Source organism: Pterocles gutturalis, unplaced genomic scaffold (genome assembly GCF_000699245.1).
Source record: "Pterocles gutturalis isolate BGI_N339 unplaced genomic scaffold, ASM69924v1 scaffold9967, whole genome shotgun sequence".
Lineage (NCBI taxonomy): Eukaryota > Metazoa > Chordata > Aves > Pterocliformes > Pteroclidae > Pterocles > Pterocles gutturalis.
The window spans coordinates 9,209-31,861 of record NW_010112781.1 but is presented as its reverse complement, the minus strand read 5'-3'; the positions used below and the strand labels follow the sequence as shown (position 1 = coordinate 31,861).

At 41.6% G+C, this 22,653-nt stretch overlaps 1 protein-coding gene across 1 annotated transcript in view; it reads right to left on the bottom strand.

Moving 5' to 3' along the window:
• Positions 1-22,653, bottom strand: part of LOC104462300 (obscurin-like) — a gene marked incomplete at both ends in the record, with an annotated part of 38,243 nt that overhangs the window by 6,581 nt on the left and 9,009 nt on the right. Inside the window, 16 exons of the mRNA XM_010074194.1 lie at positions 16-93; positions 685-730; positions 1,463-1,615; positions 2,115-2,141; positions 2,690-2,862; positions 3,011-3,088; positions 4,177-4,237; positions 4,871-5,071; positions 5,653-5,729; positions 6,246-6,419; positions 7,896-8,008; positions 8,339-8,472; positions 8,810-8,933; positions 11,353-11,610; positions 16,580-17,922; positions 21,766-21,808. Of these exons, the coding sequence (XP_010072496.1) occupies positions 16-93; positions 685-730; positions 1,463-1,615; positions 2,115-2,141; positions 2,690-2,862; positions 3,011-3,088; positions 4,177-4,237; positions 4,871-5,071; positions 5,653-5,729; positions 6,246-6,419; positions 7,896-8,008; positions 8,339-8,472; positions 8,810-8,933; positions 11,353-11,610; positions 16,580-17,922; positions 21,766-21,808 (3,083 nt within the window). The remainder of the gene's footprint in view (positions 1-15; positions 94-684; positions 731-1,462; positions 1,616-2,114; positions 2,142-2,689; positions 2,863-3,010; positions 3,089-4,176; positions 4,238-4,870; positions 5,072-5,652; positions 5,730-6,245; positions 6,420-7,895; positions 8,009-8,338; positions 8,473-8,809; positions 8,934-11,352; positions 11,611-16,579; positions 17,923-21,765; positions 21,809-22,653) is intronic.

Here is a 22,653-nt window from a genome sequence, read left to right as displayed (position 1 = left end):
TTAAGGCCAACTCACCTGCCACTTGCTCCGAGCCACGATGAATTTGAGCTGCTTGGTATTAATGAAATGAGCTGCTTCGAGGGGGAGATTATGCTGCCAGGTGGAATGAGAGGAAAATTACTGGTTAAAAAAATGCCGACTTCATTTCCTGAGAAGTGGGGGTTTTTTTTAGGATTCCCTCCTTCCAGAATTGTTTAATTTAGGAAAGTTACAATAGACCACATGCTAAAATGCCCCATGGCTAAACTGTAGACAATCTCAGCTTTTCAATGATAAAAGCAAGCCCTGTTCAATGTATGTCATTAAATTCCCTTTTTAGGGAATTTATTGATCCTTAATTTAATTTTAGGGAATTTTTAGCTCTTCTCCTTAGCGATTTAAGGCATTGGAATATAAACCCTGACTTTGCTCTGCAAAGCCGGTTTCCTTTCTATACAAACATGTTATATCTGCTCATGTCTGTAGTAATTTTTATCTTTGGAAAGATATCTTGGCATATAAACATCAATGTATCTCCTCTTTCTGGAGAGCCATGCCTAAGCTTCTCTGTAGGACAGAAAGTAGAAGAAAGGAGAAAAATAAAGCAGCAAGTAATATCAAGGAGCTTTAAGAGCTACACCTCCAAAGGTCTCTTACAACCTCAATATTTTTAATGACTCTAATAAAGGACCAGGACAAACTTACCATGAACCATCTGTGGGAAAGACAGTCCGAAGCACTAGGCCTGGCTCTGAGAAGAGAAAAGATTACCATTTTAGTAGCAAGTCACTTCCAACAGCAACCACAAGATCTTCCTGAAGGTGCCCGCTTCCTATGGACGCACGCAAACACTTTTCTGTTTGTCCTTAGGCTGCTGGTTTAGAGCTGAGAAGCCACACAAAGATTTTCAGCTCAAGGTTTCCTTCCCTTGAGGTGAAACGATTCTCCTTTTCCAGCCTGAGACTCCCTGCAGATCCTCAGGAGGACCCCATGGCACTCTGCAGGGCATCGAGAGCAGCCCTAAGAGTGACTTTGACTCTTGAGGTGCCCAGAGTGAGAACAGCTTTGGCAGCAGGCAGAAGGAATAGAAATGAAATTAAAAAGGCAGCACCTGCAAACATGCCTTCAAGCAACCTTTTATACTTGCAATTGCTTAATGAATGTGGTTAATATTATTTAATTCGCACATAACTCCCTCTGTACTAGTCCTTGCTCTTCCCACTTCTCAATGTCATTTCAGAAACTCATCTGCCTGGAGGAGTCGGGGAGTAAGGACCATACCAGAAACAGGCCAAATTTGTCAAATTACCAAATTGTGGTTTGGGTAATCGGGACCAGGAAAGAAGAATTAGGGCATAATGTACCACATCTCACCCAGCTTTCTACTTTTCAACACAACCGCAGCTCTGATGAGCTGGGATCTGCCAGCCGAGACACCGACATCTTTGCACACCGGCTGTAGGACGCACAAAAGTGCACTCACATGGGCTGCTGCTGTAGGATCCCTTTGATAAAGTCCTTTGCGTCTTCACTCAAGTGAACAAAATCAGGAATGGTCCATGAAATTTCCCTGTTCTGGATGTTTAGAAGGGTTCCTCTGTCGTTCTCCCCAGCAAATGGAGACTTGCACGTCAAGCTTATTTATGGAACACCATAAAATAAAAGGAGACAGGCTTCAGACTCTTATTTGCTGTTCAATAATGGAAGTACAAATGTTTACATGAGGTTTTAAAATGCTTGAAGGACTCTGCTTGTGGGGCTTGCAATGCTTGTGAGCAGTGTGTCCTCTAAGAGCATCTTTGCAGCATTGCACGGCACTCTACTGAATTATTTATCCTTGTTTCACAGAGGAGGAATTAACAGTTTGATTTTGGCTAACACAGGCAAGGGAAAGACTGAACCTCATGAGTTGCTCTCATTGCTCACTGCAAGGAGAGCATCTGGCAGGTCTTCAAGCAGGGACAGTGACCAAAGCCCTGGGCAACCAGGGAAGAGTAAGTAAAGGAGAAAACTACAAAAGAAATAGTCCTTGCTGGAGAAGGACTCAATGCTTCACTCAGATCCCTCACCTGAAGGTACTGGAGGGCTCTGACTGACAAAGGGATATTGAATGAGGCTTTCCAAGATTTATTTACCTTAAATATGTGATGACTCCCACAGCCCTGAGGAGAGAGGGAACACAAATGTCAGGTGTTGGTCACCATTTCTCCCTCCTTGTCAAGCACATAGCCCCTTTTCCTTACCACTAATAAGATCCCCTTCTTATCCTCGCTTTTCCAAGGAAAATAAATCCCAAAAGCTATTGTTTTCAGCCTTCCATTTTTTTCCTTTCAGCATTTTTCAAAATTGTTCTCAAATAATCCCCTATTTTCAAAGCATAGATAGAGGAGAAGACTCAAAATACTTTTTTTTTTTTTTTTTTTTTTTTTTTTGGAGCTGGTTTGCCTTTTCTAGAAAGCCTTTTAGGATCATCCTCCCTAGTTATGCTTTTAATAAAGATCATCTTCTCTAAGATGCTCCTTTGCATTAATTACCTGTCAGAGTTCGATTATGGTTGAATAAAACACCAGGAGCTTTAAAGAGCCCCGATGAGTTTTGGATTCTCAATGTTCACGTTTAGTTTCCCATGTTATTATCACTAGTCCAGTTACTTATTAACAATAAATGGAAATTCAGGCCAATTAGGCAAAAAGTTTTTTAGAAAGATTACCAGATATCAGTTGCTTTTGACACTGGTGAGTGAGAAACAATTTCTGGGGCAACAAACTCCGGAGACCCGTATTTGCTGAACTGAGGCTCAAAGGGTGTGATCTTCTGAGCAAACCCAAAGTCACAGAGCTTCAGGTCTTCCCTTTCAGGATAAACCATGAGGATATTCAGCGGCTAGTAAGTAAAATAAAAATAAAAGGGAGAAAGTTTTCTTGAAAGCAGGCAATATTTTCAGTTCTAAATAAGAATGATTGGAATAAAGAATTCCCATTCCCTGACCACCAAGAGGCTATGGTAAGCCAGCCCTGCCATTGCACATTACCTTAATGTCCAAATGGAGGACGTTGTTGTCGTGAAGATATTTGATTCCTTCCAAAATTTGCTTGATATACAATTTGACCTAAAAATTAAATAAATTATTAAACATTAATAGTAAATAAGAGGGTCCCTGATTCCACCAACATTTTTAATTTATGAGAGAGGGAGACATTGAGTGAGAAATCCTTTTAAAATTAGAATGAACTTCTTTTATTAGTCTTGCAGTTGAAATAAGATGTGAACCAAACATTACACTGTGGAATGAAGCTGTGCCTTGTGTGTGACCACATTGCCCTGCTGGAACCTCCCATACGTGAAAAAAACCCCTTTATTTAAAAAAAAAAACCCAACCCTACAAACATGCAAAAAAGAGGTACAGAAATCCTCAAGTTTGATGAACCTTATCAACTGTCTAAAGTATCTAACTCAAACCCAGCTCTGGCTTGGTGTAAATCAGGCAAACACATTTAAAACACAAATACATTTTAAAATGATGTTGTAAACCCATTTTCTTGACCATATGTAGATCCAATCTGACTGTGACTGAACAAGGAGTGAAGATTTACACCTAGCTTCAGCTTTGGAAGTCCTCTACCTTTGATATTTTATAGTGTTAACTCACATTTGGTCTTTAAAGGTCCCTTCCAACCCAAACTAGTCTATGATATTTCCCTCTGAGTATTTCTAAGAAAAATCAGTTTTGCTAATAAATGCAGGACACTTGGCTACTAGATGGGAGATATGAAACATTTTGAACTTTGAGCACCAAGGACCTCAAAAAAAAAAAAAAAAGCCCCTTAGAAACTGTAATTTCAGCCCTTGGTTTGGAGACTGAAGGAGAGTGGATAGAAGCAGAGTTGTGAAGGGATAAAACATTATTAAGCAAGTGATGATACTGGAGCTCCAGGTGACAGATAGCAAAAGAAAGGATGATAACAGAGCAAATATCATCTGTATTAGGCTGAATGCAATGCTGGTGCTCAAAACCACTGTCTGGATTTGGTTATTCCTTGAAGAAACTCAACTTAGCAATGAAAGCTGATGGGAACACTTGTCTGTTTTGACATGTTATCACTGCTTCAGAGACATTCCTCCTATTCAAAAAGGAAAATGCAGATAGAAGACACTCTGGTGGTACCCACCAACTCTGGATTTTCAAATAATAATTACCTCTGCTTCAGTGACAACACTCTTCTTGAATAAACGGTCGAGGAGCTCTTCGCTGGAGCATCTGGCAAGGGCATTAAGGGAAAACAGGACTACAGTTAAGTGCTTATTTTTATTTTGTAACCACCTCTATCCAGCTAAACAGCAAAATCCACGAGGTGATCACAGGCAATGTGGTGTGCAGGTAATTCCTGCCCATGGCAGGGGGGTTGGACTAGATGATCTTTAAGGTCCCTTCCAACCCAAACCACTCTATGATTCTATGATTCATTGATTGCAGCAGTGTCCTTCTTGCAGGATTGGGCTGCTCTAGCCCTGTGCTCCCTGTTACTGGCAGGAGCACGGTATCACTTGGGCTAAAATCTGCCTGTTGGCTTTTCTATTCTGCACTGTATTTTCCTGGTGCTCACCCAGACAGGATCTCATGGAAACAGAGTCCTTCACTTCCAGACATTTTAGAAAAGAGTTTTGGGGCTTAAAAACTCACTCACATTTATATATGCAAGTATCATGACTTTTCCTGAAACGGCAGAAACATAGTACTTCAGTGAGGAGCTCTCAGAGCTGTGCTGTCCTGATTGTGTGTCCTTCTATTTCAGGCAAAACCTAAAAAATGGTTAATTGCTTAGTTATTTAATAAATGAGCTCTGCCTAATACTTCCCAGCCTCCTCAGAGAAGCAGCACAGAAAAGGATACAACTCCAGAATCAAAATCAGCGTTTTCCGCGTTTCAAACTGATCCAGGAGCCTGGTAATTCTGTCGTGGGACAGAGAGGCAAGAATATCCCTCTCCTGATGCGCTCGAGCCTTCGTTTTGCTTCGCAGAGGTATGAACTTGGCAGCACAAGACACTCTGTTCCCTTTGTGGACAACCCGTTTCACAAAGCTGAAGCAGCCCCTGTGTGAAAATCAAAGGACGAGCCCTGCTCAGACTTGGTTCCAAGCCCTTTGCCCAGCAGGGACAGACCTCAATGCATCGCAGCCTTTGACAGCTCCCTGCTGCTCAGGACTTGAATTCTCCAACATAAAAACCTGGTTTTCCTGTATGTGAGGTGCTGTTGCCCTCTCCTGGCTGTCTCCAAAACTAAGCAATGAGTTCATTTAAAGGGAGAAGCTGTTCCAGGTGATACCACCTTGTGCTGACAAAGCTCTTGGATCCCTTGTAGGTACGTTGCTATGGGTTTGTGATGCCGAGGAGCCGTACCTGGGCACCTCTCCCGCTAGCCTCTGGCTGGTATTTTTTTCTGGTTGGAGCAACCTGGACCTATGGGTTGTATGGAATCTCCCATCCTCAGTAAGAAACTCCAGAAAAGTGTTCCCAGCACACCTGCAATGGGTAGACCTCCCACATCTTTCACCTTTTTCAGACTTTTCCACAACTGGGTCCACCTCTGCATCTGGTTCCACATGCTCAGCAGCTCAGATGGGTATTTAGATATTCTCTGATAGTCACACTATAAAGTCAGAAAATTCATTTACCTGCCGATCTCCTGCTTAACCTCATAAAGGGAATGGAGCTTTCTCCTGGTGGCCACTTTCTTTGCTGCTTGGTCTTTCTTAGCTTTGGAAATGAAGGAAAATATTAGTTAATATTTAGAAACATAAAATATTAGTTAATATTTAGACAGCAATGCCTTGCTAATAGCATGCAAGGTTATTACAGGCCCATTTAAGGCAGGAAAAATTACAGGGTTACTCTAAATGTCTGCACAGAATTAAGCAGAGCTGTTCAATGACACAGCCTGTCAGTAGGAACTTTGGGTTTGCATCTCTGTCTGACATAAATCAGAAGATCCAGATTAAAGAGCAGAACACCACTAGGGGCATGACCCCCCCTTATTTCTGTGGCCCATTGTATCAGCTTGTCATGTAGCTTACGCAGAGAAAAAAAAAAAAAGAATCTCATTTGTATATATAGATATGTAAGTCATTAAATCATTTGCCCTTATACTGGATCCTGCCGTACTGGTTCTATAGAAATGCAGGAATACAGGGCAGATACCGTAAGGGTACAGGAACAGAGTACACATGGCAATGGCTGTAGAAGCAACTCCTGCAGCGGAAAGAATGACCTTACCTTCATGTACGATAAGCTCTGCTTTGCACAAAACCTCCCCTCCTGCATTTTTGGCAACACAGGTGTAAACACCACCGTCTTCTGAGACAGCATCATCCACAACTAAGAAATATGTTGTTCCTTCCTTCCCTTGATGGACCCTGTTGCTGTCTGTCAGCAGTGAAGTGCCCTGAAAGAACAAAATGACATTCTGACAGTGGGAAAAATGAGATTAAACCAGAGCCTGAACAAAGGCTTGGGAGGGATCGCCAGGGCTGTGTGTGGTTTATTTTTCAGCTCTTCCAGTGCACCACGCCTGGGCAGCCAGCCCAGGGAGCACGTGGATCAGCTGCCTTGTCCTGCCTGACCTCCAGCTTGTGCTGCCACTTTTGCTGCTTGATATATTCATAAATGCTATGGAAAAAGGGACACAGAAAACAGATTATGAAGATTTGCAAAAGGACCTTATGAGACCGCCTGACTGGGCAGTAAAATGCCAGATAAATGTTTATAATGCAATAAATGTAAAGTGATGCAACCCTATTCCCCCACATGAAATGTTGGTCTCTGAGTTGTTCCTTATTACACTGGAGCAAAACTTTGAGCTACAGTACATCACTGCATGGCTGCACCAGCTCAGTGCTTGGTGGCAGTCAAAAAGTAACAGATGGTAGAAATTATTAAGGAAGAAATGAAGAATAAGATAGAAAGCATCATCTTATAAATCCTTGGTTTGCCCAGGTGGCACTTCAGGCAGCGTAATGTCATTGGGTTGAACTCCTTGCCAAGGGACACTGCACATGCAAGACATTTGCACAGGTGCAAGAGGAGACTAGATAAGCACATGGAGAGCTTTAGTTTGGGTTAGTAAACAAATAAAAGTTCAGATACCTTGTGAAAATTCTGAGCTGAAAATGTTGGATGGTGAGAATATTAACAGGATATATCATATATTCTTGCCTTGTTCTTATTCTTTTCAAGGTGTTAGAAAAAAATTCTTCACTGAAAGAGTGCTCAGGCATTGGAACAGGCTGCCCAGGGAAGTGGTGGAGCCACCATCCCCGGAGGGGTTCAAGAAACGTGTAGATGTGGTGCTTAGGGGCATGGTTTAGTGAGTTAGGTGGTGTTGGGTTGGACTTGATCCTTGAGGTCTTTTCCAACCTTAATGATTCTATGATTCTGTGTTCAGGTGTGTGCATATGCACGTGTGTGTACATGGGAGAGGGTTCTTTGCATTTTTGCTTGGTTTTTTAAGCTTCTTTTTTTTGTCTTAATAGCTCATCCTTGCACTTCCCATACAGAAAAATAATGGAACAACACTTGGGTGTACAAAACACTTAGTTGGACAGAAGCATTACAGATAATCACTACAGAACAACACTGTCTTATTTCAGGGGCAAGACAATATTCTGAGGAATAATAAATTATTTCTCCTTCCTTCCTATGGGATATTCATTGTCCTTAGTCACACTCATGATCACACGCAAGATGTGTGGTGGGTGGTTCCAGTGAGAATTGCAGCTCATTCAACCAAGTCTATAGATCTGACCCAGAACCAGAGTGAGAGGTGTGCAATGAAAGAACAAAAAAAAATTCCCCAAAGAAACACTGCCCTACAGTCCTTTCTGTGGCCCTCATTCTCGGACAGAGAAATGCATGCACTTACCTTAAACCACAAAACAGTAGGCTGAGGGGTTCCTTCAATGACTGCCTGAAATTTGGCACGCTCTCCAGAATTCACCTGCACATCCTCTATTGTCACTTGCATATAGGGAGGACCTGGTGAGACACAAGGGTTTGCTGCACGCACAGTGCCATAACTTTGTTCATGGCACGGTCGTGTGAGTCGAGCTACTCAAATGGGATTTACAGGACTGTCCACCTAGAATATGACACTAGCCTCATGTCAAATCAAAAGCTAGCACACCAATATGTTTGGGTTTCTTTATATTGGCGTTACTTTTAGGCTTCTTATCTTCACACTTACCTGTCACACTTACTGCTCGAGAAATTGAATTATTTATAAAAACAGTCATCAAGAACTATGACCAAAAGAAAAGACAATGACAACCATGGGATGTGGGAGAGGGAAACAAGACTCTTCCTTACTTGTTGGGGTCTTCTCATCAGTCTTATACACACAAGTTCTTTCTGTGGTCTCAATATAAACTTCACTGTGTATATCCCAGACCACATCTCTCTCTCTTCTGTACCAGTCTTCTGCCCCTGCAGCTGGCGGTGTTCTTTCATGAAACCCAAGAGAAAAGATCATTACACAGTCACATACAACCACAGAGATAAAGGGTTACACCCTGCCATTGATCTGAGTGTTTAACCACCAGAAAAATCATTATTTACTTAAAATTATTCCAAGAAGAATTTTGTTTTGGGGGAATTAATTTCTCTCCCACCTTTTCTATCCTTCTTGCACAATGCATTTGTGAACAGGACTCTAAAAATAAGAAGAAACCTACAAGAATCAGTTCAAGTCACCACCTACTTCCTCCACCACAGAGGAGTTGCTTTTCTTGCAAAAAGTCTGCCACATTCGGAGATCTGTGTGTTGGGATGGGTGTTTACCTGGTAATAGGAACAGTGCGCTCCTGAGAGCTTTCACCTCCAGCAGCCGTCTCTTCACGGGAAGGACTGGGGCTGGACTTCAGCACGTTTGGTTCTTCAGCTGAAATCTGCCTTTGTGCTTTGTCTGGCAGCAGAAATAGGGAAAGTCAGACACATCACATATGATGGCACACCTGAAACCCCGAGCAAACCTTTGGAGCCATCTCTAGTCTGCCTTGTGTCAGGACGGAGTCCATCTGACCTCAGCTGTGTGCGATCGCTAAAGCTAAGAGGAGGATTGGGCCCTTTTGAGTAGAGCACATGAAGCAAAGGGCTTGGATAACGTCAGAGAGACATTACTGACTGGGCAAAACTGACTTTTTGGTAAAGACACACACAGACACAAATAAGAAAGACGCTCAGTAGGGGCAAGAAGAAATAGGATGACTGGAAGGATAGTGTAAGTTCAATGTATCCTTTATAGGAGATAATTTGACTGTGTTTGAGTTCCAGATGATGGCTATGATGTAATTGTAGAATCGTAGAGTCATTTAGGTTGGAAAAGATCCTTAAGATCATTGAGTCCAGCTGTTAACCTAACACTGCCAGGTCCACCACTAAACCACGTCCCTAAGAACCACTGATACACATTGTTTAAGTACCTCCAGTGATGCCTAGCGTTAACTTCGTACACATGAATCCTTCAGTGAAACTTTGCATTATGAGAACAGTTCTTGACTCACTGGTGTAATCACTTACAGCATCAGTGAAACGAGTAAGCTTACATCAGTGTAAAACTGGTGGTCGAGGCAGGCCCTGGCTGGAGGCCCAACTAATATGGAGATAATACAGAGGTGTGCTCATATGGGGGACCTGGTGATGTTACAACATCAGCATTGGTACACCTCTGCTGGGTTCTTTGAAAATTTCGTCGTACAACTCTAAGTTACACCAGAACAAAATTTGGTATGTTGGGCTTATAGGAACAAACAAACAAAAAGATGGTGCAGCCTGATGGAAGTTCAGGTATTGTTCTTCTTTTACTATTAATAATTTTATTAGATATATCATCGAAAATTGGTTTGTACCTAATTGTCTTTTGATAATGACTATTGTAATTACCCTTTAGGATAAAGTGCGTGACTTCCTTTCTCATCTGAGGAGAAGAGGTGAAACCAAGAGGAGTCTTCTCCCCAGTAGGAAGGGCCTTTCTGGGAGCACTCTGGGGATGTTTGGTGCTGACTGGTTTTGGAAAAAAGCAGCAGTTTTCAGAAATCACATAAACCAGCTCTATTGGGATGGAAAACAGGGTTATTCAAGGCAACCAAAGCATGGTTATTCATTATGATCGCTGGAAGGGTCAGAGATCCCAAGTGGGTGGAAAATGGACTTGTGCTTTCGTGTTGCCAAGTCTGTCAAAATATTTGCCTTCTTTTTATTCAAAACCTGATCAAAAGGGACAGTTGTCAAATCTCCATCTTATTAAAATAATTCTACATGTTAATAACACCTTTATTTGTCTCAGATAAAAGGACTGTAAAACCCTCATTCACTGTTCTGTTATCTCTGTGGTTACAACTAAGGAAATAATCTGCTAGATGACATTTTACTTATGATTTTTGAGTCATCCTGCTTCACTAAAGGATTATTTTCATGGATGATTTCCTACTAGAATGGAAAGGGGATTTAAAGCCCTGTCATTTTTTGGTGAAGTTATTTTAGGCCTGACTCCATGAAATGCTTCTGTCCTTGTTAAGTTTTAGACAAGAATATCTTGTCTAGAGTTTTAGGGCTGACGGCTACTTGACATCATGCTTTAAGTTGACACTGGTGGAGGACAGTTTCTCTGACTTGACACAGAGGCAGCTTAGACAAGTTGTTATGGCAGAAGTAGAAGGCAGAGTGGGAGGTTTGCCACTTATTCATGGGGTTGTTTTTTAAAGCAATGCAAAGACAAAAGACTTGTTCTCCTGGCAGGACACAGTCACACACATCATCATGGGTTTTAGTCACACACAAACTGCTAAGGAGCCTCTTAAAGTTCCAGGGCCAGTGAAATGCAGATGAACCTGATGCACTCAACACCCTAGAAAGTCTCTGGAAGTTGGTACAGGGGTGTTAAAACACATTTACATCTTGTTAATGGCAAACAATAAATGAAAAAGCAACCTTACCCACTCCACCAAAGCACTAATGACTTCTATAAATGTAAAGGAGGGACACCCCCTCTTCTACCCCCAGAGCCCTGAAGCAAGTCCAGGGTCAAAAGCCCAAAGGTGGAAAAATCCCCTGTCCCTCAGTTTTGGGCATGTGATGCACCAAACTCTACTTGAGACACAGTTTTCAAACACCTTCCATTTCCAGAAATATCTGCCCCAAACTTGTGTCCAACCTAACCCCAACCCACAGTCCTCTGTTTCTTTGAATGTCCTCTCTTAATCTGCAACCACCCAAAACACAATGAAACGTAAAAAATTAGGGGAAAAATATCATTATCGGCGTGTTCAATATTTTTCTCTCTCTTGACTCCCGTGGGACATTTTCCAGATTCATGCCAAACCTACCATGACCTCCAGCAGTCTGGGTTTGGGTGCTGGCTTCATGAACTAGCATTGATGGCCCGGATGCTGTTTCTGAGTGTTCTGAAGGAACAGACCCAGGAAGACCAAGGCCACTGGCTCCTCCTCGCATCCCTGGGGGAAGAGTCACCAGCAACGATGCCGAGTCCACGAGTTTCTTTAGAGCTGTCTTGATTTCCTTATCAGCACGCTGGAGCGAGGCCTGGACAGAAGTCTCCATCTCTGACTGTGGGGAAGTCATTCCTACAGACAAGAAGAACAGCTTTTCTCTCTTCAGAGCAAAAAGAAACTAGCAGCATCATCCAACCCATGGAAATATTTGCAACCGTATCTTTTTCCCCTACTAGAGCAGGGAGCTGATGCAGAAATGACTATTCCAGCAAGAGGGAATGTAGCTAAGACTTAAACTGAGAAGGCTGGCACAACAAGCTTTGGAAAAAAGTATCTCACCAGGTTGAGGACACTGTGCCACACTGCACACACACACAGCTTCTCCCCAGACAGCAGAACAAAGGATCCATCTCCCAACTCAACCCTACCTTGGCTGCTCTGTTAAAAATACTTTTATTAAGATCAATGAGCTGAACCCAGTGGTGACCTGGGGGAAAGAAGGGAGGGCTGCGCTTCTTCGTGAGCCTCTAAGTCTGAGAGGATGGCAGAAAAGCTTCTCCTTGCAGAGTGATGTATTTGTCCTACTTTACAATATCTGAATATTTTTTGCTGGGCTTTGCACTAGAAGGTGCCCGAGACTTTTAAATTTGTGGTGGGCTATGCCTTTGAGAGATACTCTAGAGGTGAGGTCACCTGGTCCATACAATAACGCACAGTGGTTGTGTATAGGGGAGCGCTATACAGAGGAAAATGTAACTCCTGCCTTGAGAAACTCGCTGTTTTGAAGGCAGAGAGAAGACAAAAGCTTTCCACACATAAAAATGGATTTTCAAGCATAAATCTTTGCAGAACAGCTACCCAGGAGACACATACCATGGTGTCATTCCCAGTCACCGCTGGTAGAAGAAGCTAGGCTAGGATGGGATCAAAGGACCTCATCTCATCCAATCTCCTGCCCAATACACCTTCACAAATCTGAAGAGGCACAACAAAGGGACAGACAATATCTAGAAAACACTCAAGTAATCATAAAGACAAGCAGAATGCATGTCAGACTAAGACAATTCATCACGTTCGTGATGTGATTGCTTGCCAAGCAAGAGTGCAAACTTGAACCATCATGTGGTTCAAGAAAAAAATAAGAGCACTTTTACACAGACACCTCTGACTTGTTTAATGTCATTGACACAGCAGCATGTCCTGCAGCGGTTGTGATTCTCCTCCTTTCCCAGCCTTAGGAAAGTAAATTCCCATGATAGACTTTAGCAGGTAAAGTTGAGGCTACATTTGGATCAGCCCCCTTTGAAGACATCTCACTTGATTTTTGTTTTCTATGCCCTCCTCATGAGCGTAGTGTTTGGGAAATATTTCATTTCTGGGCTTGTTGATGAAAAAAGCAAGTTTTGCTCACACGATGTCCCAGACTCCACTGCGCCAGGTGGAAGATTTTTAAATATTTTCCCAGATAAATATTTTGATTTTCCTGTTGGGATTGCTGACAGTTGGTGCTGTCCTATGAGCTGGGCAGCTACCAACAAGTTTGGAAAGACATGAAACACTCTTATTATCTCTCACTAAGAAAATATATTGAGGTGTATATATATATATATATACACACAGGTTATATATAACCACATCTCCCCCATGCTGCTACTACCACCACTTTCCTCCCTGTTTAGGGATGTTACACACTACGATTCAAGCTAATGACCTGAGGAAATTTAATATTAGCTGCGGTACGTCAAGCTAACACCACAGGGATGACACAGCTGTAATGGACAGCCTGTTTCCCAGTTCTAAAATCTCAACCATGAACGTTTCCGCCCCACATCTCCTTCAGCAATAACCAGGAACACAAGACTGACACGTATTTTGAGGTTCCAATTCAGCCTCAGAGAAGGACCCAAGAGGATGAACATAATTCAAAATTATTGACTCATAGATCTGAGTTGGAAATATCCCTAAAACCAGGTTCTTTCTCTTCAACACTTCCGAAACTGTCCATAAAAAAAGGAGCCAGAGCCCAACTACATTAATACTCTAGGGTTGCAACCCAGCTCCTGGTGAAGTCAATGGGAGAAACGGATGAGCTGATGGACTATCAAGTGCCGTGAACAGAGAAGAACACAGAAACCCAGCGAGTTCAGTGACAGCTGATGCACGACATTTATTGATATAAACTCAGCATCTAACAGCATATCTTGGATTTGATTTTTTTTTGTGTGTGGTTTTTTTTCCTTTTATATGTCAAGCAAACTGAAGTTTCCACTTTATTAATACCCATTTACCTGCAGGAATTTTTAGTAAAACATTCTTTGTATTAAAATTTTTAATACAGCTGTTATGTTTTCATCTACAAGAAATAAATCCCCACACATCTCATTAGTTATCTACATAGTTTAATCACAAGCATAATTTTTAAACTCTAGGAAAATATTTTGAAAATATATGTAATGAACTTTTCATAAACCTTTCACTTTTTGAACAGAGTCCTGCATAGGATTTTAAAGCATCCTTTCAATTGTCTGTCTTTTGCTGAAATTTCAAAAGAAAATGTAAACAGATGTTAATTGCTTTGAGCTACTAAATCAAAGTACAGTTAGTTATTTCTTCTATGACCATCTGAACTGCAACCATTTAGCTGCTTTAGAAAAACCTGAGCATCAACCACAACAGGAGGAAACCTCCACGTTCTTTTACACATTTTTATTATCTTTTGGATGAATATTATATTTTTGAAAACTATTATAGGGCAAATTCTTTTCTCAGCAGTATCTTTGTGAATCTGGACCAAATCCACTTCCTTCTGTGGAATTATTCTAGGTTGATACTGGAATAACTGAGATCAGAATCAGGCCCAATATAAAATAAATATTTTTAGCTTTGAAAGTATTTCCCAGTTGTATGTCTGTTACTTTCCAATGTACAGTGCAATATATGACACAAGCGCTAATATATATCCATCGTATTGCTTAATTATAAAACAAACAGTATAAACCAAAGAGATGGTATAAAAAACAGGAGAGTTAACATAAAAGAGGCTTGATCTCTTTCACCACGTGTAATCACTGGAAAAACATCCTATGTCGTGAAGGTAGTGCACATGATATGACACATAACATCCTGTTTGGATTGAAAGTAAAAGGCTGTGAAATCCATATGTTCATTTGACTCAGCACATGATCAAGGTGCAGCCACCAAAGGAAAAATAAAATAACGTATTCTTTTCTAGAAGCACCTTTTGTGAATTCAATCCCTGTTAGTGGGAATATCGCCTGGAGGACTCAAGAACAAGCTTCAGAATATTACCCAGCTGAGAAACACTGAGAGAACTTCACACATACATTTCCAAGGCAGAAACTCACTCAATCCTCTCTCTTCATGCTGGTTAGAAATTCAGTCTGAGCATTTCTGGTTTTCCTACACCATCTAAATGAAAACATTTTCTATTGCAACACTTCTACACAACTCAGCTGGGATGAGGTTTTGGGAAATTCTACCCCATACCCCTGTCAGACAGAGAGGGTCAGTGCCTGGTCCTGCTGGAGACCAATGACCAACTCCAGCTGACTTCAGCTGGGACCAATATTTGGGCTTATGAGCTCATTTCTTTCCAGGGCTGAGCAACTTGTTGAAGATCTGTGCAACATCCATTTTTGGAGAAGCCAACAGGAATGGGCCATGCTCAGTGCACCTGAGCCTTCCCCTCCATCAGTGGCTCCAGCTTGTGAAGCTCCAAGAAACTCAACAGAAGGCCATACCTCTACAAGACAGCTCAACGTACACAGCTACAGTAATATGATGCAATTGCAACTGGCAGTGCTTCCAAGCAGCCCAATACATTTTGAGCAGATGTATTTTTCAACCAGGCATTTATGGTAAAGATCTCTTTTCTTTCTTTATTTTTTTTAAAGCTCTCTTTGTCCTCCTGCTGCTTTGCTGTAGCTCAGTGGTGCATTCCTCTTAGCACACACAGAAGGCACTATCCATCGATCTATTACCAGTAATGTTTCACCACTGGGATGTACAGGAGACCAAGTATTATCCCAGTAATATTTATTGACAAAGACCACATTTGTGGCTCTTAGTATGTGTTAGCATTTGATTACAGATGCAAATGTCATTTTGTGCAGCACTTTTAAGTGCACATTAAGTAAATCTATATTTTTAAATATATGGTTTATAAATCCATTACCCTAGAATGCAGAATAATGAAATCTGCATCTTTAGACAACTAGGAAGCAGATTTGAAAATAACAATCGTTTAAAAAAGATGGGTTTGTTTTTGTTTTTGTTTTTTTTTTTTACTTAAAGCAGAAGAGAACAACCAAATCCTTGCTTCCTCAAGTCAGTTGGACTTTCACCATTGACTTCAGTCAAATTAGGTTTTCAACCAAAGGGTCTGAGCAGCCCTTTGCATCCCTAGTAAGTGCAATATTTTCTATATGTTTCATTCCATGGCAGAAGTTTAAAGTAACGTAACCAGACTGTATGAGTTGAAAGGTTTATGAACAAATTTTGATAGAGCTACTTGGTGTCAAACGTATACAACAGAGTCAAAGCAGGGTGAAGCTCCACGACCTTCGGGCACACACAGCGACAGGAGATGGCTTTAGCTGGAAACAGTCCTCCTATCCTGCGATGCTGGAAAGCTTTCACCTTCTTGACACACTGTAATTTACAAATTGGCACTTGAAATAATTTTTAAGTTCATGGACAAAACCGCACTTGTTCATTTCTGTTTCTGTCATAGGCAGGAGAATCAGGCTTTTCCTAAACCTACCATCACTGCTCCACTATGGAATGATATATGTTCACCTCGATCAAAGCTTTTAAAATTACAGACTGTTCTGACAGACATGTTCCCTTTAAGACTGGAAAAGCTCGACATATTGTATTTAAATATATTTTCCTCAAAGGTATTCTTTCATACATATTACCTTGTAATCTTTGCCACCAATTCCCCTCACCTACAACAAATTTGATTAGTTGTTTGTTTTTTTTTCTAAAACGCTGCTTTCTTTTGTGTTGAAAATTATGCTCGCATCTGCTTAGCTTTGGGAGAGGTCTTCTGTGCTGATGTGCAAGGTAACAGGCTCACCAACAGTCCCGTAGCTGAGGGTTCTCGTGGAAACTTCAGTTTTAAAGCTTGACTGTCCGTTGTCTGCTGAGCGCTGGACTTCGGTGCAGAAGGATGGCTTCACCGTGAAGGAGGGACCAGGAGAAGCTGCTGCTGTTGCTCCGTGCACTCCGGGTGTCATTGCCACGCAGGTATCACTCACATGGAAAGAGATGTTTGAGGGGCCTACAGACTGTACGCCGGTTACTCTAGATGTTGACATGAACATGCCTCCAGGAACGTGCTCCTCAAACTGGCTGAAAAATCTTTGCCTGGGCTGGGAAACCACAGGTCTCCCCAGATTCAGCAGCACTGGCTTCCCAATCATGGGGTCATTGATCTCTGTCTGGAGCACGGAGATCTCGCAGGGTTTCTCTGCCGTATGGCTCTGATCCTCACACCCGTAGGTCTCACCTTCTTCAGGAACGTAATCTTCAAGATCCTCCAAAGTTAATAATTTGCCATTGTGGGTTAAGATTTTGCGGTCCCGGGTGCTAAGGTCATCTACCTGTAGTTCCTCTGGTTCATCAACTATAATGACATTGTCCTCTTCTGGAAGGACATCTTCTATGACTTGAGGTACTCCCTCTTCAACAGGCCAAGACACGTTTAATTCATCTGCCTCCTCTGTAACCTCTGGACTCTCTGGTGAGAACAGAAGTCCGTGCTGGTCTCCAGCCGCTGTCTCAAAACTGAAGAGCAAAGGCTCACCCCCACAGGCAAGCAGCGGGGAAGCAACGTCTGACCCGTAGTGAGCAGTTGTTTCCTGTGGGAAGCTCTTTTCTTCAGTTCCATATTCCATAAATGAATTATTTTCTAGTTGTTCAGACCCACATGGGAAGCTTCTCTCTTCGTTGCTGGCTTGAGGTCCTTCCTCCTCAGTTGCATACGCCAGGGGCTGGAGATCAGCTTCAGAGAGACTGTCATTAGGCAAAGATTTTGGTTGTTCCACCAACTTATTGTTGGAGTTGTTTGTGTTTGGATCATCTTCTGGGGAATGCCTAGGCCTTGAGCTGGGAAAAGTGAACGTTAACACCCCTGAGTCATCTTTGTCTTGTTTTGCTGGGGAAGAGCCTCTTTTCCTTGCAGGTTTGGGTGACTTTTTCACCTTGAATTCAATTATTTCTTCCACCTCAACCCATTTAGGCTTTTTCTCCTCCACCTTGGTCTCTGTGACGACATCTCCAGCTGCTGCTCCTTGCCTGTCCTCTGGTTCTGTGACGAAAAGCACAGGAACAGCAGACTTTGGCATTGCCTCCTGCTCATGCCTGTGGACAGGTTGCCGGATCTTTGAAGTGTAAACTGGCTCGGGAGTTGGCTCCGGTCTTGGAGAGCGGGAAGGCGAATGACCGGAAGAAGAACGCGCAGGAGAAACCCTTCCCCTTTGTCTTGGGCTCTTCACCACAGTGGTTATGGTTTCCTCTCTGATGACAGAAAGGGTTTACATGGAGTTGGCAGGAAGATGAGACTTTTCGGGAATCCACACTCCCATCAACACATGCCATTGTCGGTCAAGGCGCGACAGTGGGGTTAGTTTTGTGAGCACTCCAGCTTTTTGGTGAAGCGTGTAATTTTTTTGTTTGGAGGGGATACACACGCAATGCACACACCCACATGCCCATCTCCACTTACTTTCTGATCCAGGGAAAACCTCAGTTTTTTTTCCCTCAAGGTGGATCCTCGCTCCATTAACCTCCTTGAGCACATGGACACACCATGAGTATGTCCAGCTGGGAAATGTTCTTCTGGATGCTGTTGTATTTCATGTGTTGACCACCTACTATGCTACTTTGGACTCATAGAGCAGTTTCACCCAAAGATTTTAAACACTCAGGGAGTTTAACCTTTTCCTGAGTGTCTTTGGCTCAAATCTTGGCTTTGTCAAACTCAACAGCAAAATGCCCTTCACTACAGCAAGCTCATCAGTTTCTTCTTTTTTCATAAAAGTAACGTGTCTTTATTTTTCTTATTAAAGATTTTTGAGACCAGAGATCTGCATTTTCACGTGCAGAGCAGTTATATTAAAATGGCATGAAGCATTTGGAGACCAGGAAAGGAAAGTTAGAACATTTCCTGCAGAAGTCATCTATGCCAAAATGTATTTATTTTCGCTCTTTGTAATACTATTATTGCAGACACAGCCCGATTCCTACAACCACCAACTGACATAGGAGTACCAAATTAATCTGGGATGCATGATTATAATTTCTCAGCTTGGCCTTACTTTAGATTTTTCGAGGTGTCCAAAACAGTTGGGACTTCTCAGCATCCCTGTATAAATATTCAGCTTGTGTCAAAACAATCTACTCCCATCCCAGGATAAAATTTGACCTTAAATGAGCTACAGGTGGAATTGGATAGATTAGCTTTAAAATCTGGGAATAGGAACATCTAAACCAACTTTAATGCTCTTAATTTCTGTGTTTAACATGGAGTTTTTCCTGGAGATTTTCCAATGGCATTTCTTACATGGAAAAACTCGAAGGTAAAGACAGTGTTGTCTTTGCAGGCACAAGGAAACTGATGCTCTGCAGTGGAGGAGCTGGTTTGGTGGAGCTAACAGGGAGACCTGATTTTGTTTCAGTGTTGAGATTTTGTCCTACCTCCAGCCAATGGGATAAAAAAAGAACTAACTGAAGGGTAGAGACAATGGCCTGAAGTGAGGAGGAATGATTATGAATCAATATAATCACTTTTTCATTTCTCTCTTTCTCCTCACCAGCCTCTAGCCACAGCCACACAGAGCTGAGAGTCACCAGCTCTGGTGTCCAGGTGTCTGCTCTGGCACTGAGATAGACAGAAGGGTGGAAGGAGTCCTTGTGAAAGGAGAGCCTGTTTCTCCTATTGCTTTTGTCTAACCGTCATGGAAGACTAACCCTCTTAGATATCTTGTAGCATTTCTCATCTATTGGTTTGATTTTTGGAGATAGGTATTGCCTTCTCCTATGGAAACCAGATTTCTTTCCACCATCACTCTCTCCCTTTGAGGATGTGGTGAAGACCACGACTGGATCAGCTACAGTGTGATTTCTTTTCTTCCAGAGCACCCTCTCATCTACTGCTCATTTCCACTGCTTTACTCTTGTCCCCAGGTTTATCAGATTTTTTTCTGATCCTCCATCCCATGCTGGGTTTGTCTGCTCTCTGAGATGTTCTAGAGCTTTAAGGACCATGCGGAGCCTTCTGAAGGGCCGTGGTGCCTTTCTGAATTACACAAAACTAAATTGTTTAGAGATAATTAATCAACAAAAATTAATCCTTGTGTGTTTGCAGTAGGCTTTACTCTACATTGCAAGTTAAAATGTTTCTATAGACATTGTTCAATCCTGTCTCTTATTTTCTGCTAGCGGTTTCAGAGCTGCTGCTCACTGCACATTAAGAAGAGCTGGAATGCACCCTTGGAGAGTTTGTTCCCAATTTTTACTCCATCACTATCCCACTTCCAGCTGAGGTCCACTTGAATGAGTTCATGACCTCATCCACTAGCAAAAGGAGGGGAATTGCTTTTGTTCTGAAATCCCACTCACAAATGTACCAACCTCCTTTGGGGCTGCAGCCCTTAGATTAGGAATCACTTCTTGAGCTGTCCAAAGCAACAGTCTATGGAATTTACATGTCAGAAATTTAGAAATCAGCTCAACTGATGATATTTTGTGTTAATTTAATATTATTTAATCAACCAATATTAATGCTGCTGGTTTATGATCTGAAATCATGAAAGGAAAAGAAGGACTATTAGCTGATTGAGGAGTGATGGAACATCAAAGCATCTCTCCAGGTGATTTACAGGCCCAGAGATGCAGACAGATGAGATTTACTAAACTTTAGACATGGTCTGGCTCGGAGTGATTCCTTCCTACTCATGACTTTTTTGGAATGTTTCTGAATGTGATATCAAAAATATATTTTCTGTTTGGCTACGCCACTGGTATCTGAACCCTGGTCCTTGAGATGGTACAAGCACAAACACCTGCATTTTCTGGTCTTTGCTGGGTAAACAAGTCTAATGACTGGAGATGTTAACTGAACTGATGTGCAAAAGAGAGGGGCAAAGGCAGAGCCCCTTCCTGCCTCTCCTGCCTGCTCTTTGTCTATTCAAGGTGGAAGCTGCTGGGGTTGGAGGGGCCACATGTCTTCTTATGAGTCACTGGCTCCAAATGGGCTAAGTGCATGGATCGTAAGAAATAATCATAATAGAAAAGACTGAGAGAGATAAAAGGTAAGCAACTCTTATCCGAATTTTAGTTGTCATTTCACGCATCCTCCTCACCATCCAACAAAAGTAAAAGAAGTCAACTTTAGCACCATGTCCCAGTCAAGGACTGATTTTGGCAATAGCACCACTCTTGAGGGGATGCATTGCCTCAAAATATCCATTGTGTGGTCACCTACAATCCCTAGGACATGACTTGAAGAGCTTGGAGGTGCTCTGAAAGCCTACCACAGCCCCCTTCCAGCACATGAAACAATTTTATTGTGTATTTGTTTATGATACTTATAACCAAGAAGATACATTAAGATTTTAGGGGCTGATGAGCTTCTGGTCTACATAGGACTGAGAAAGTACTGCTTTTTTGTGGCAATTAATCTTTATATGTTATAGGCACCCTATATAAACCAGGCTCAAAATATCCAAAAAGACCAAGTCATTATCAGGACAAAATTTCATATCAGAAATGTTGAGGCAGAAGGGGATAAAAACGTTCATATTCCTTCTGCATCATCATAAAAGGCTTTCCTGAAGAATTTAAAATAGAAAGCCAGAAGTAATCACTGTAAGCTATGAGATAGTTGTTAAATTTGTGCATTTTTTCAAGTAGCCAGTTCTCAAAGCTGGTTTCTTTTCAACATCGAGAGTCAGACTCTACCTTCTTGAACTCTTGTGCAACTGCGGCAGTATTCAGTGGAATTTTTCCGTGTGTAGTATCATAAAAAACTGACCCAGGCTGTGTCTAACACCAATGCTGCTATTTTTTTGAAGGGTATAGTAAGTTTTATTTTTTTTTCAGGTGGTCCCTTTGCATAGCACAGAATGCCATGAGGTCTGGTGGGATGGGAATGAACACACTTGCATGGCCAATAAACACAAGCTTGTTATTGGGTCATGCATAGGCAGCAAGGCAAAAAACACAAATGTTACCCAAAAAAAAAAAAAAATCAGCACTTACATGATGATGGTTTTCTTGGGCACTTTAGTCTCTTGTTCAGTGACTACAAAGAAAACAGTATGAACAGCATGGGGTTAAAGAAAGGCAAAAGCTGAAATGATTCAATTAACTTTGCTCAGTTAATCAAAATAAACTGGAGTGAAAAATAAACAACTGTACCATCCCATCCATGCTTTCTGTGGTTATTTCCAGCATCAGCTTTAGTGTTTCTGACCAAGAATGAGAATTCAGAATGCTCTCTGAACAGTGAATGACTTAGTTTTGAAATTAAAGATTTTGTGTAGAAAAATATTGCAAAATCTGGGGGTTTTTTTTCTATCATGAGATTTTGACATTTTTGTTTGGCAGCTCAAAGCTAGAAAGCAAGGTCCTTTTTAATTTTTTTTTTCCTATAATAAGGTAGTGATGGTGTGAGAAACCTGAAAATGCCTTGATCTGGAAAATCCTGGAGAGCTGAAATTCTTCAAAATGTGATTTCCCTTACTAGAAAAAATTTCCCCAAATACTGACCATTTTCCAAGCTTTTGTGGACTAGATGCAAAATCCAAGCTGACAACAATGAAAACTAAAATCATTATCATCAGTACAGAAAATCAGCATCAAAAAATCCCCCTAGAAAACCCCTCTAATACACCTGTGTCTTCTCCAACTGTTTTGTTTTTTTTTTGCTATAATTTGCAATTTTTCCTGACCCTTGTCCCATAACAAACTAGAAGCTGTTGGTGCATATCAAGATCAAAAGAAAAGTAATGATTTAATGGTTTTGCAAATATTTCTTTAAAAAATAATTTAAAAAATAAGATACCACTTGACAAGCTAATGGAGATTTTCATTCCAAACCTATCTGCTAGAATAAAATTAAGACTCTTTCAACCAGACTTTTGAACA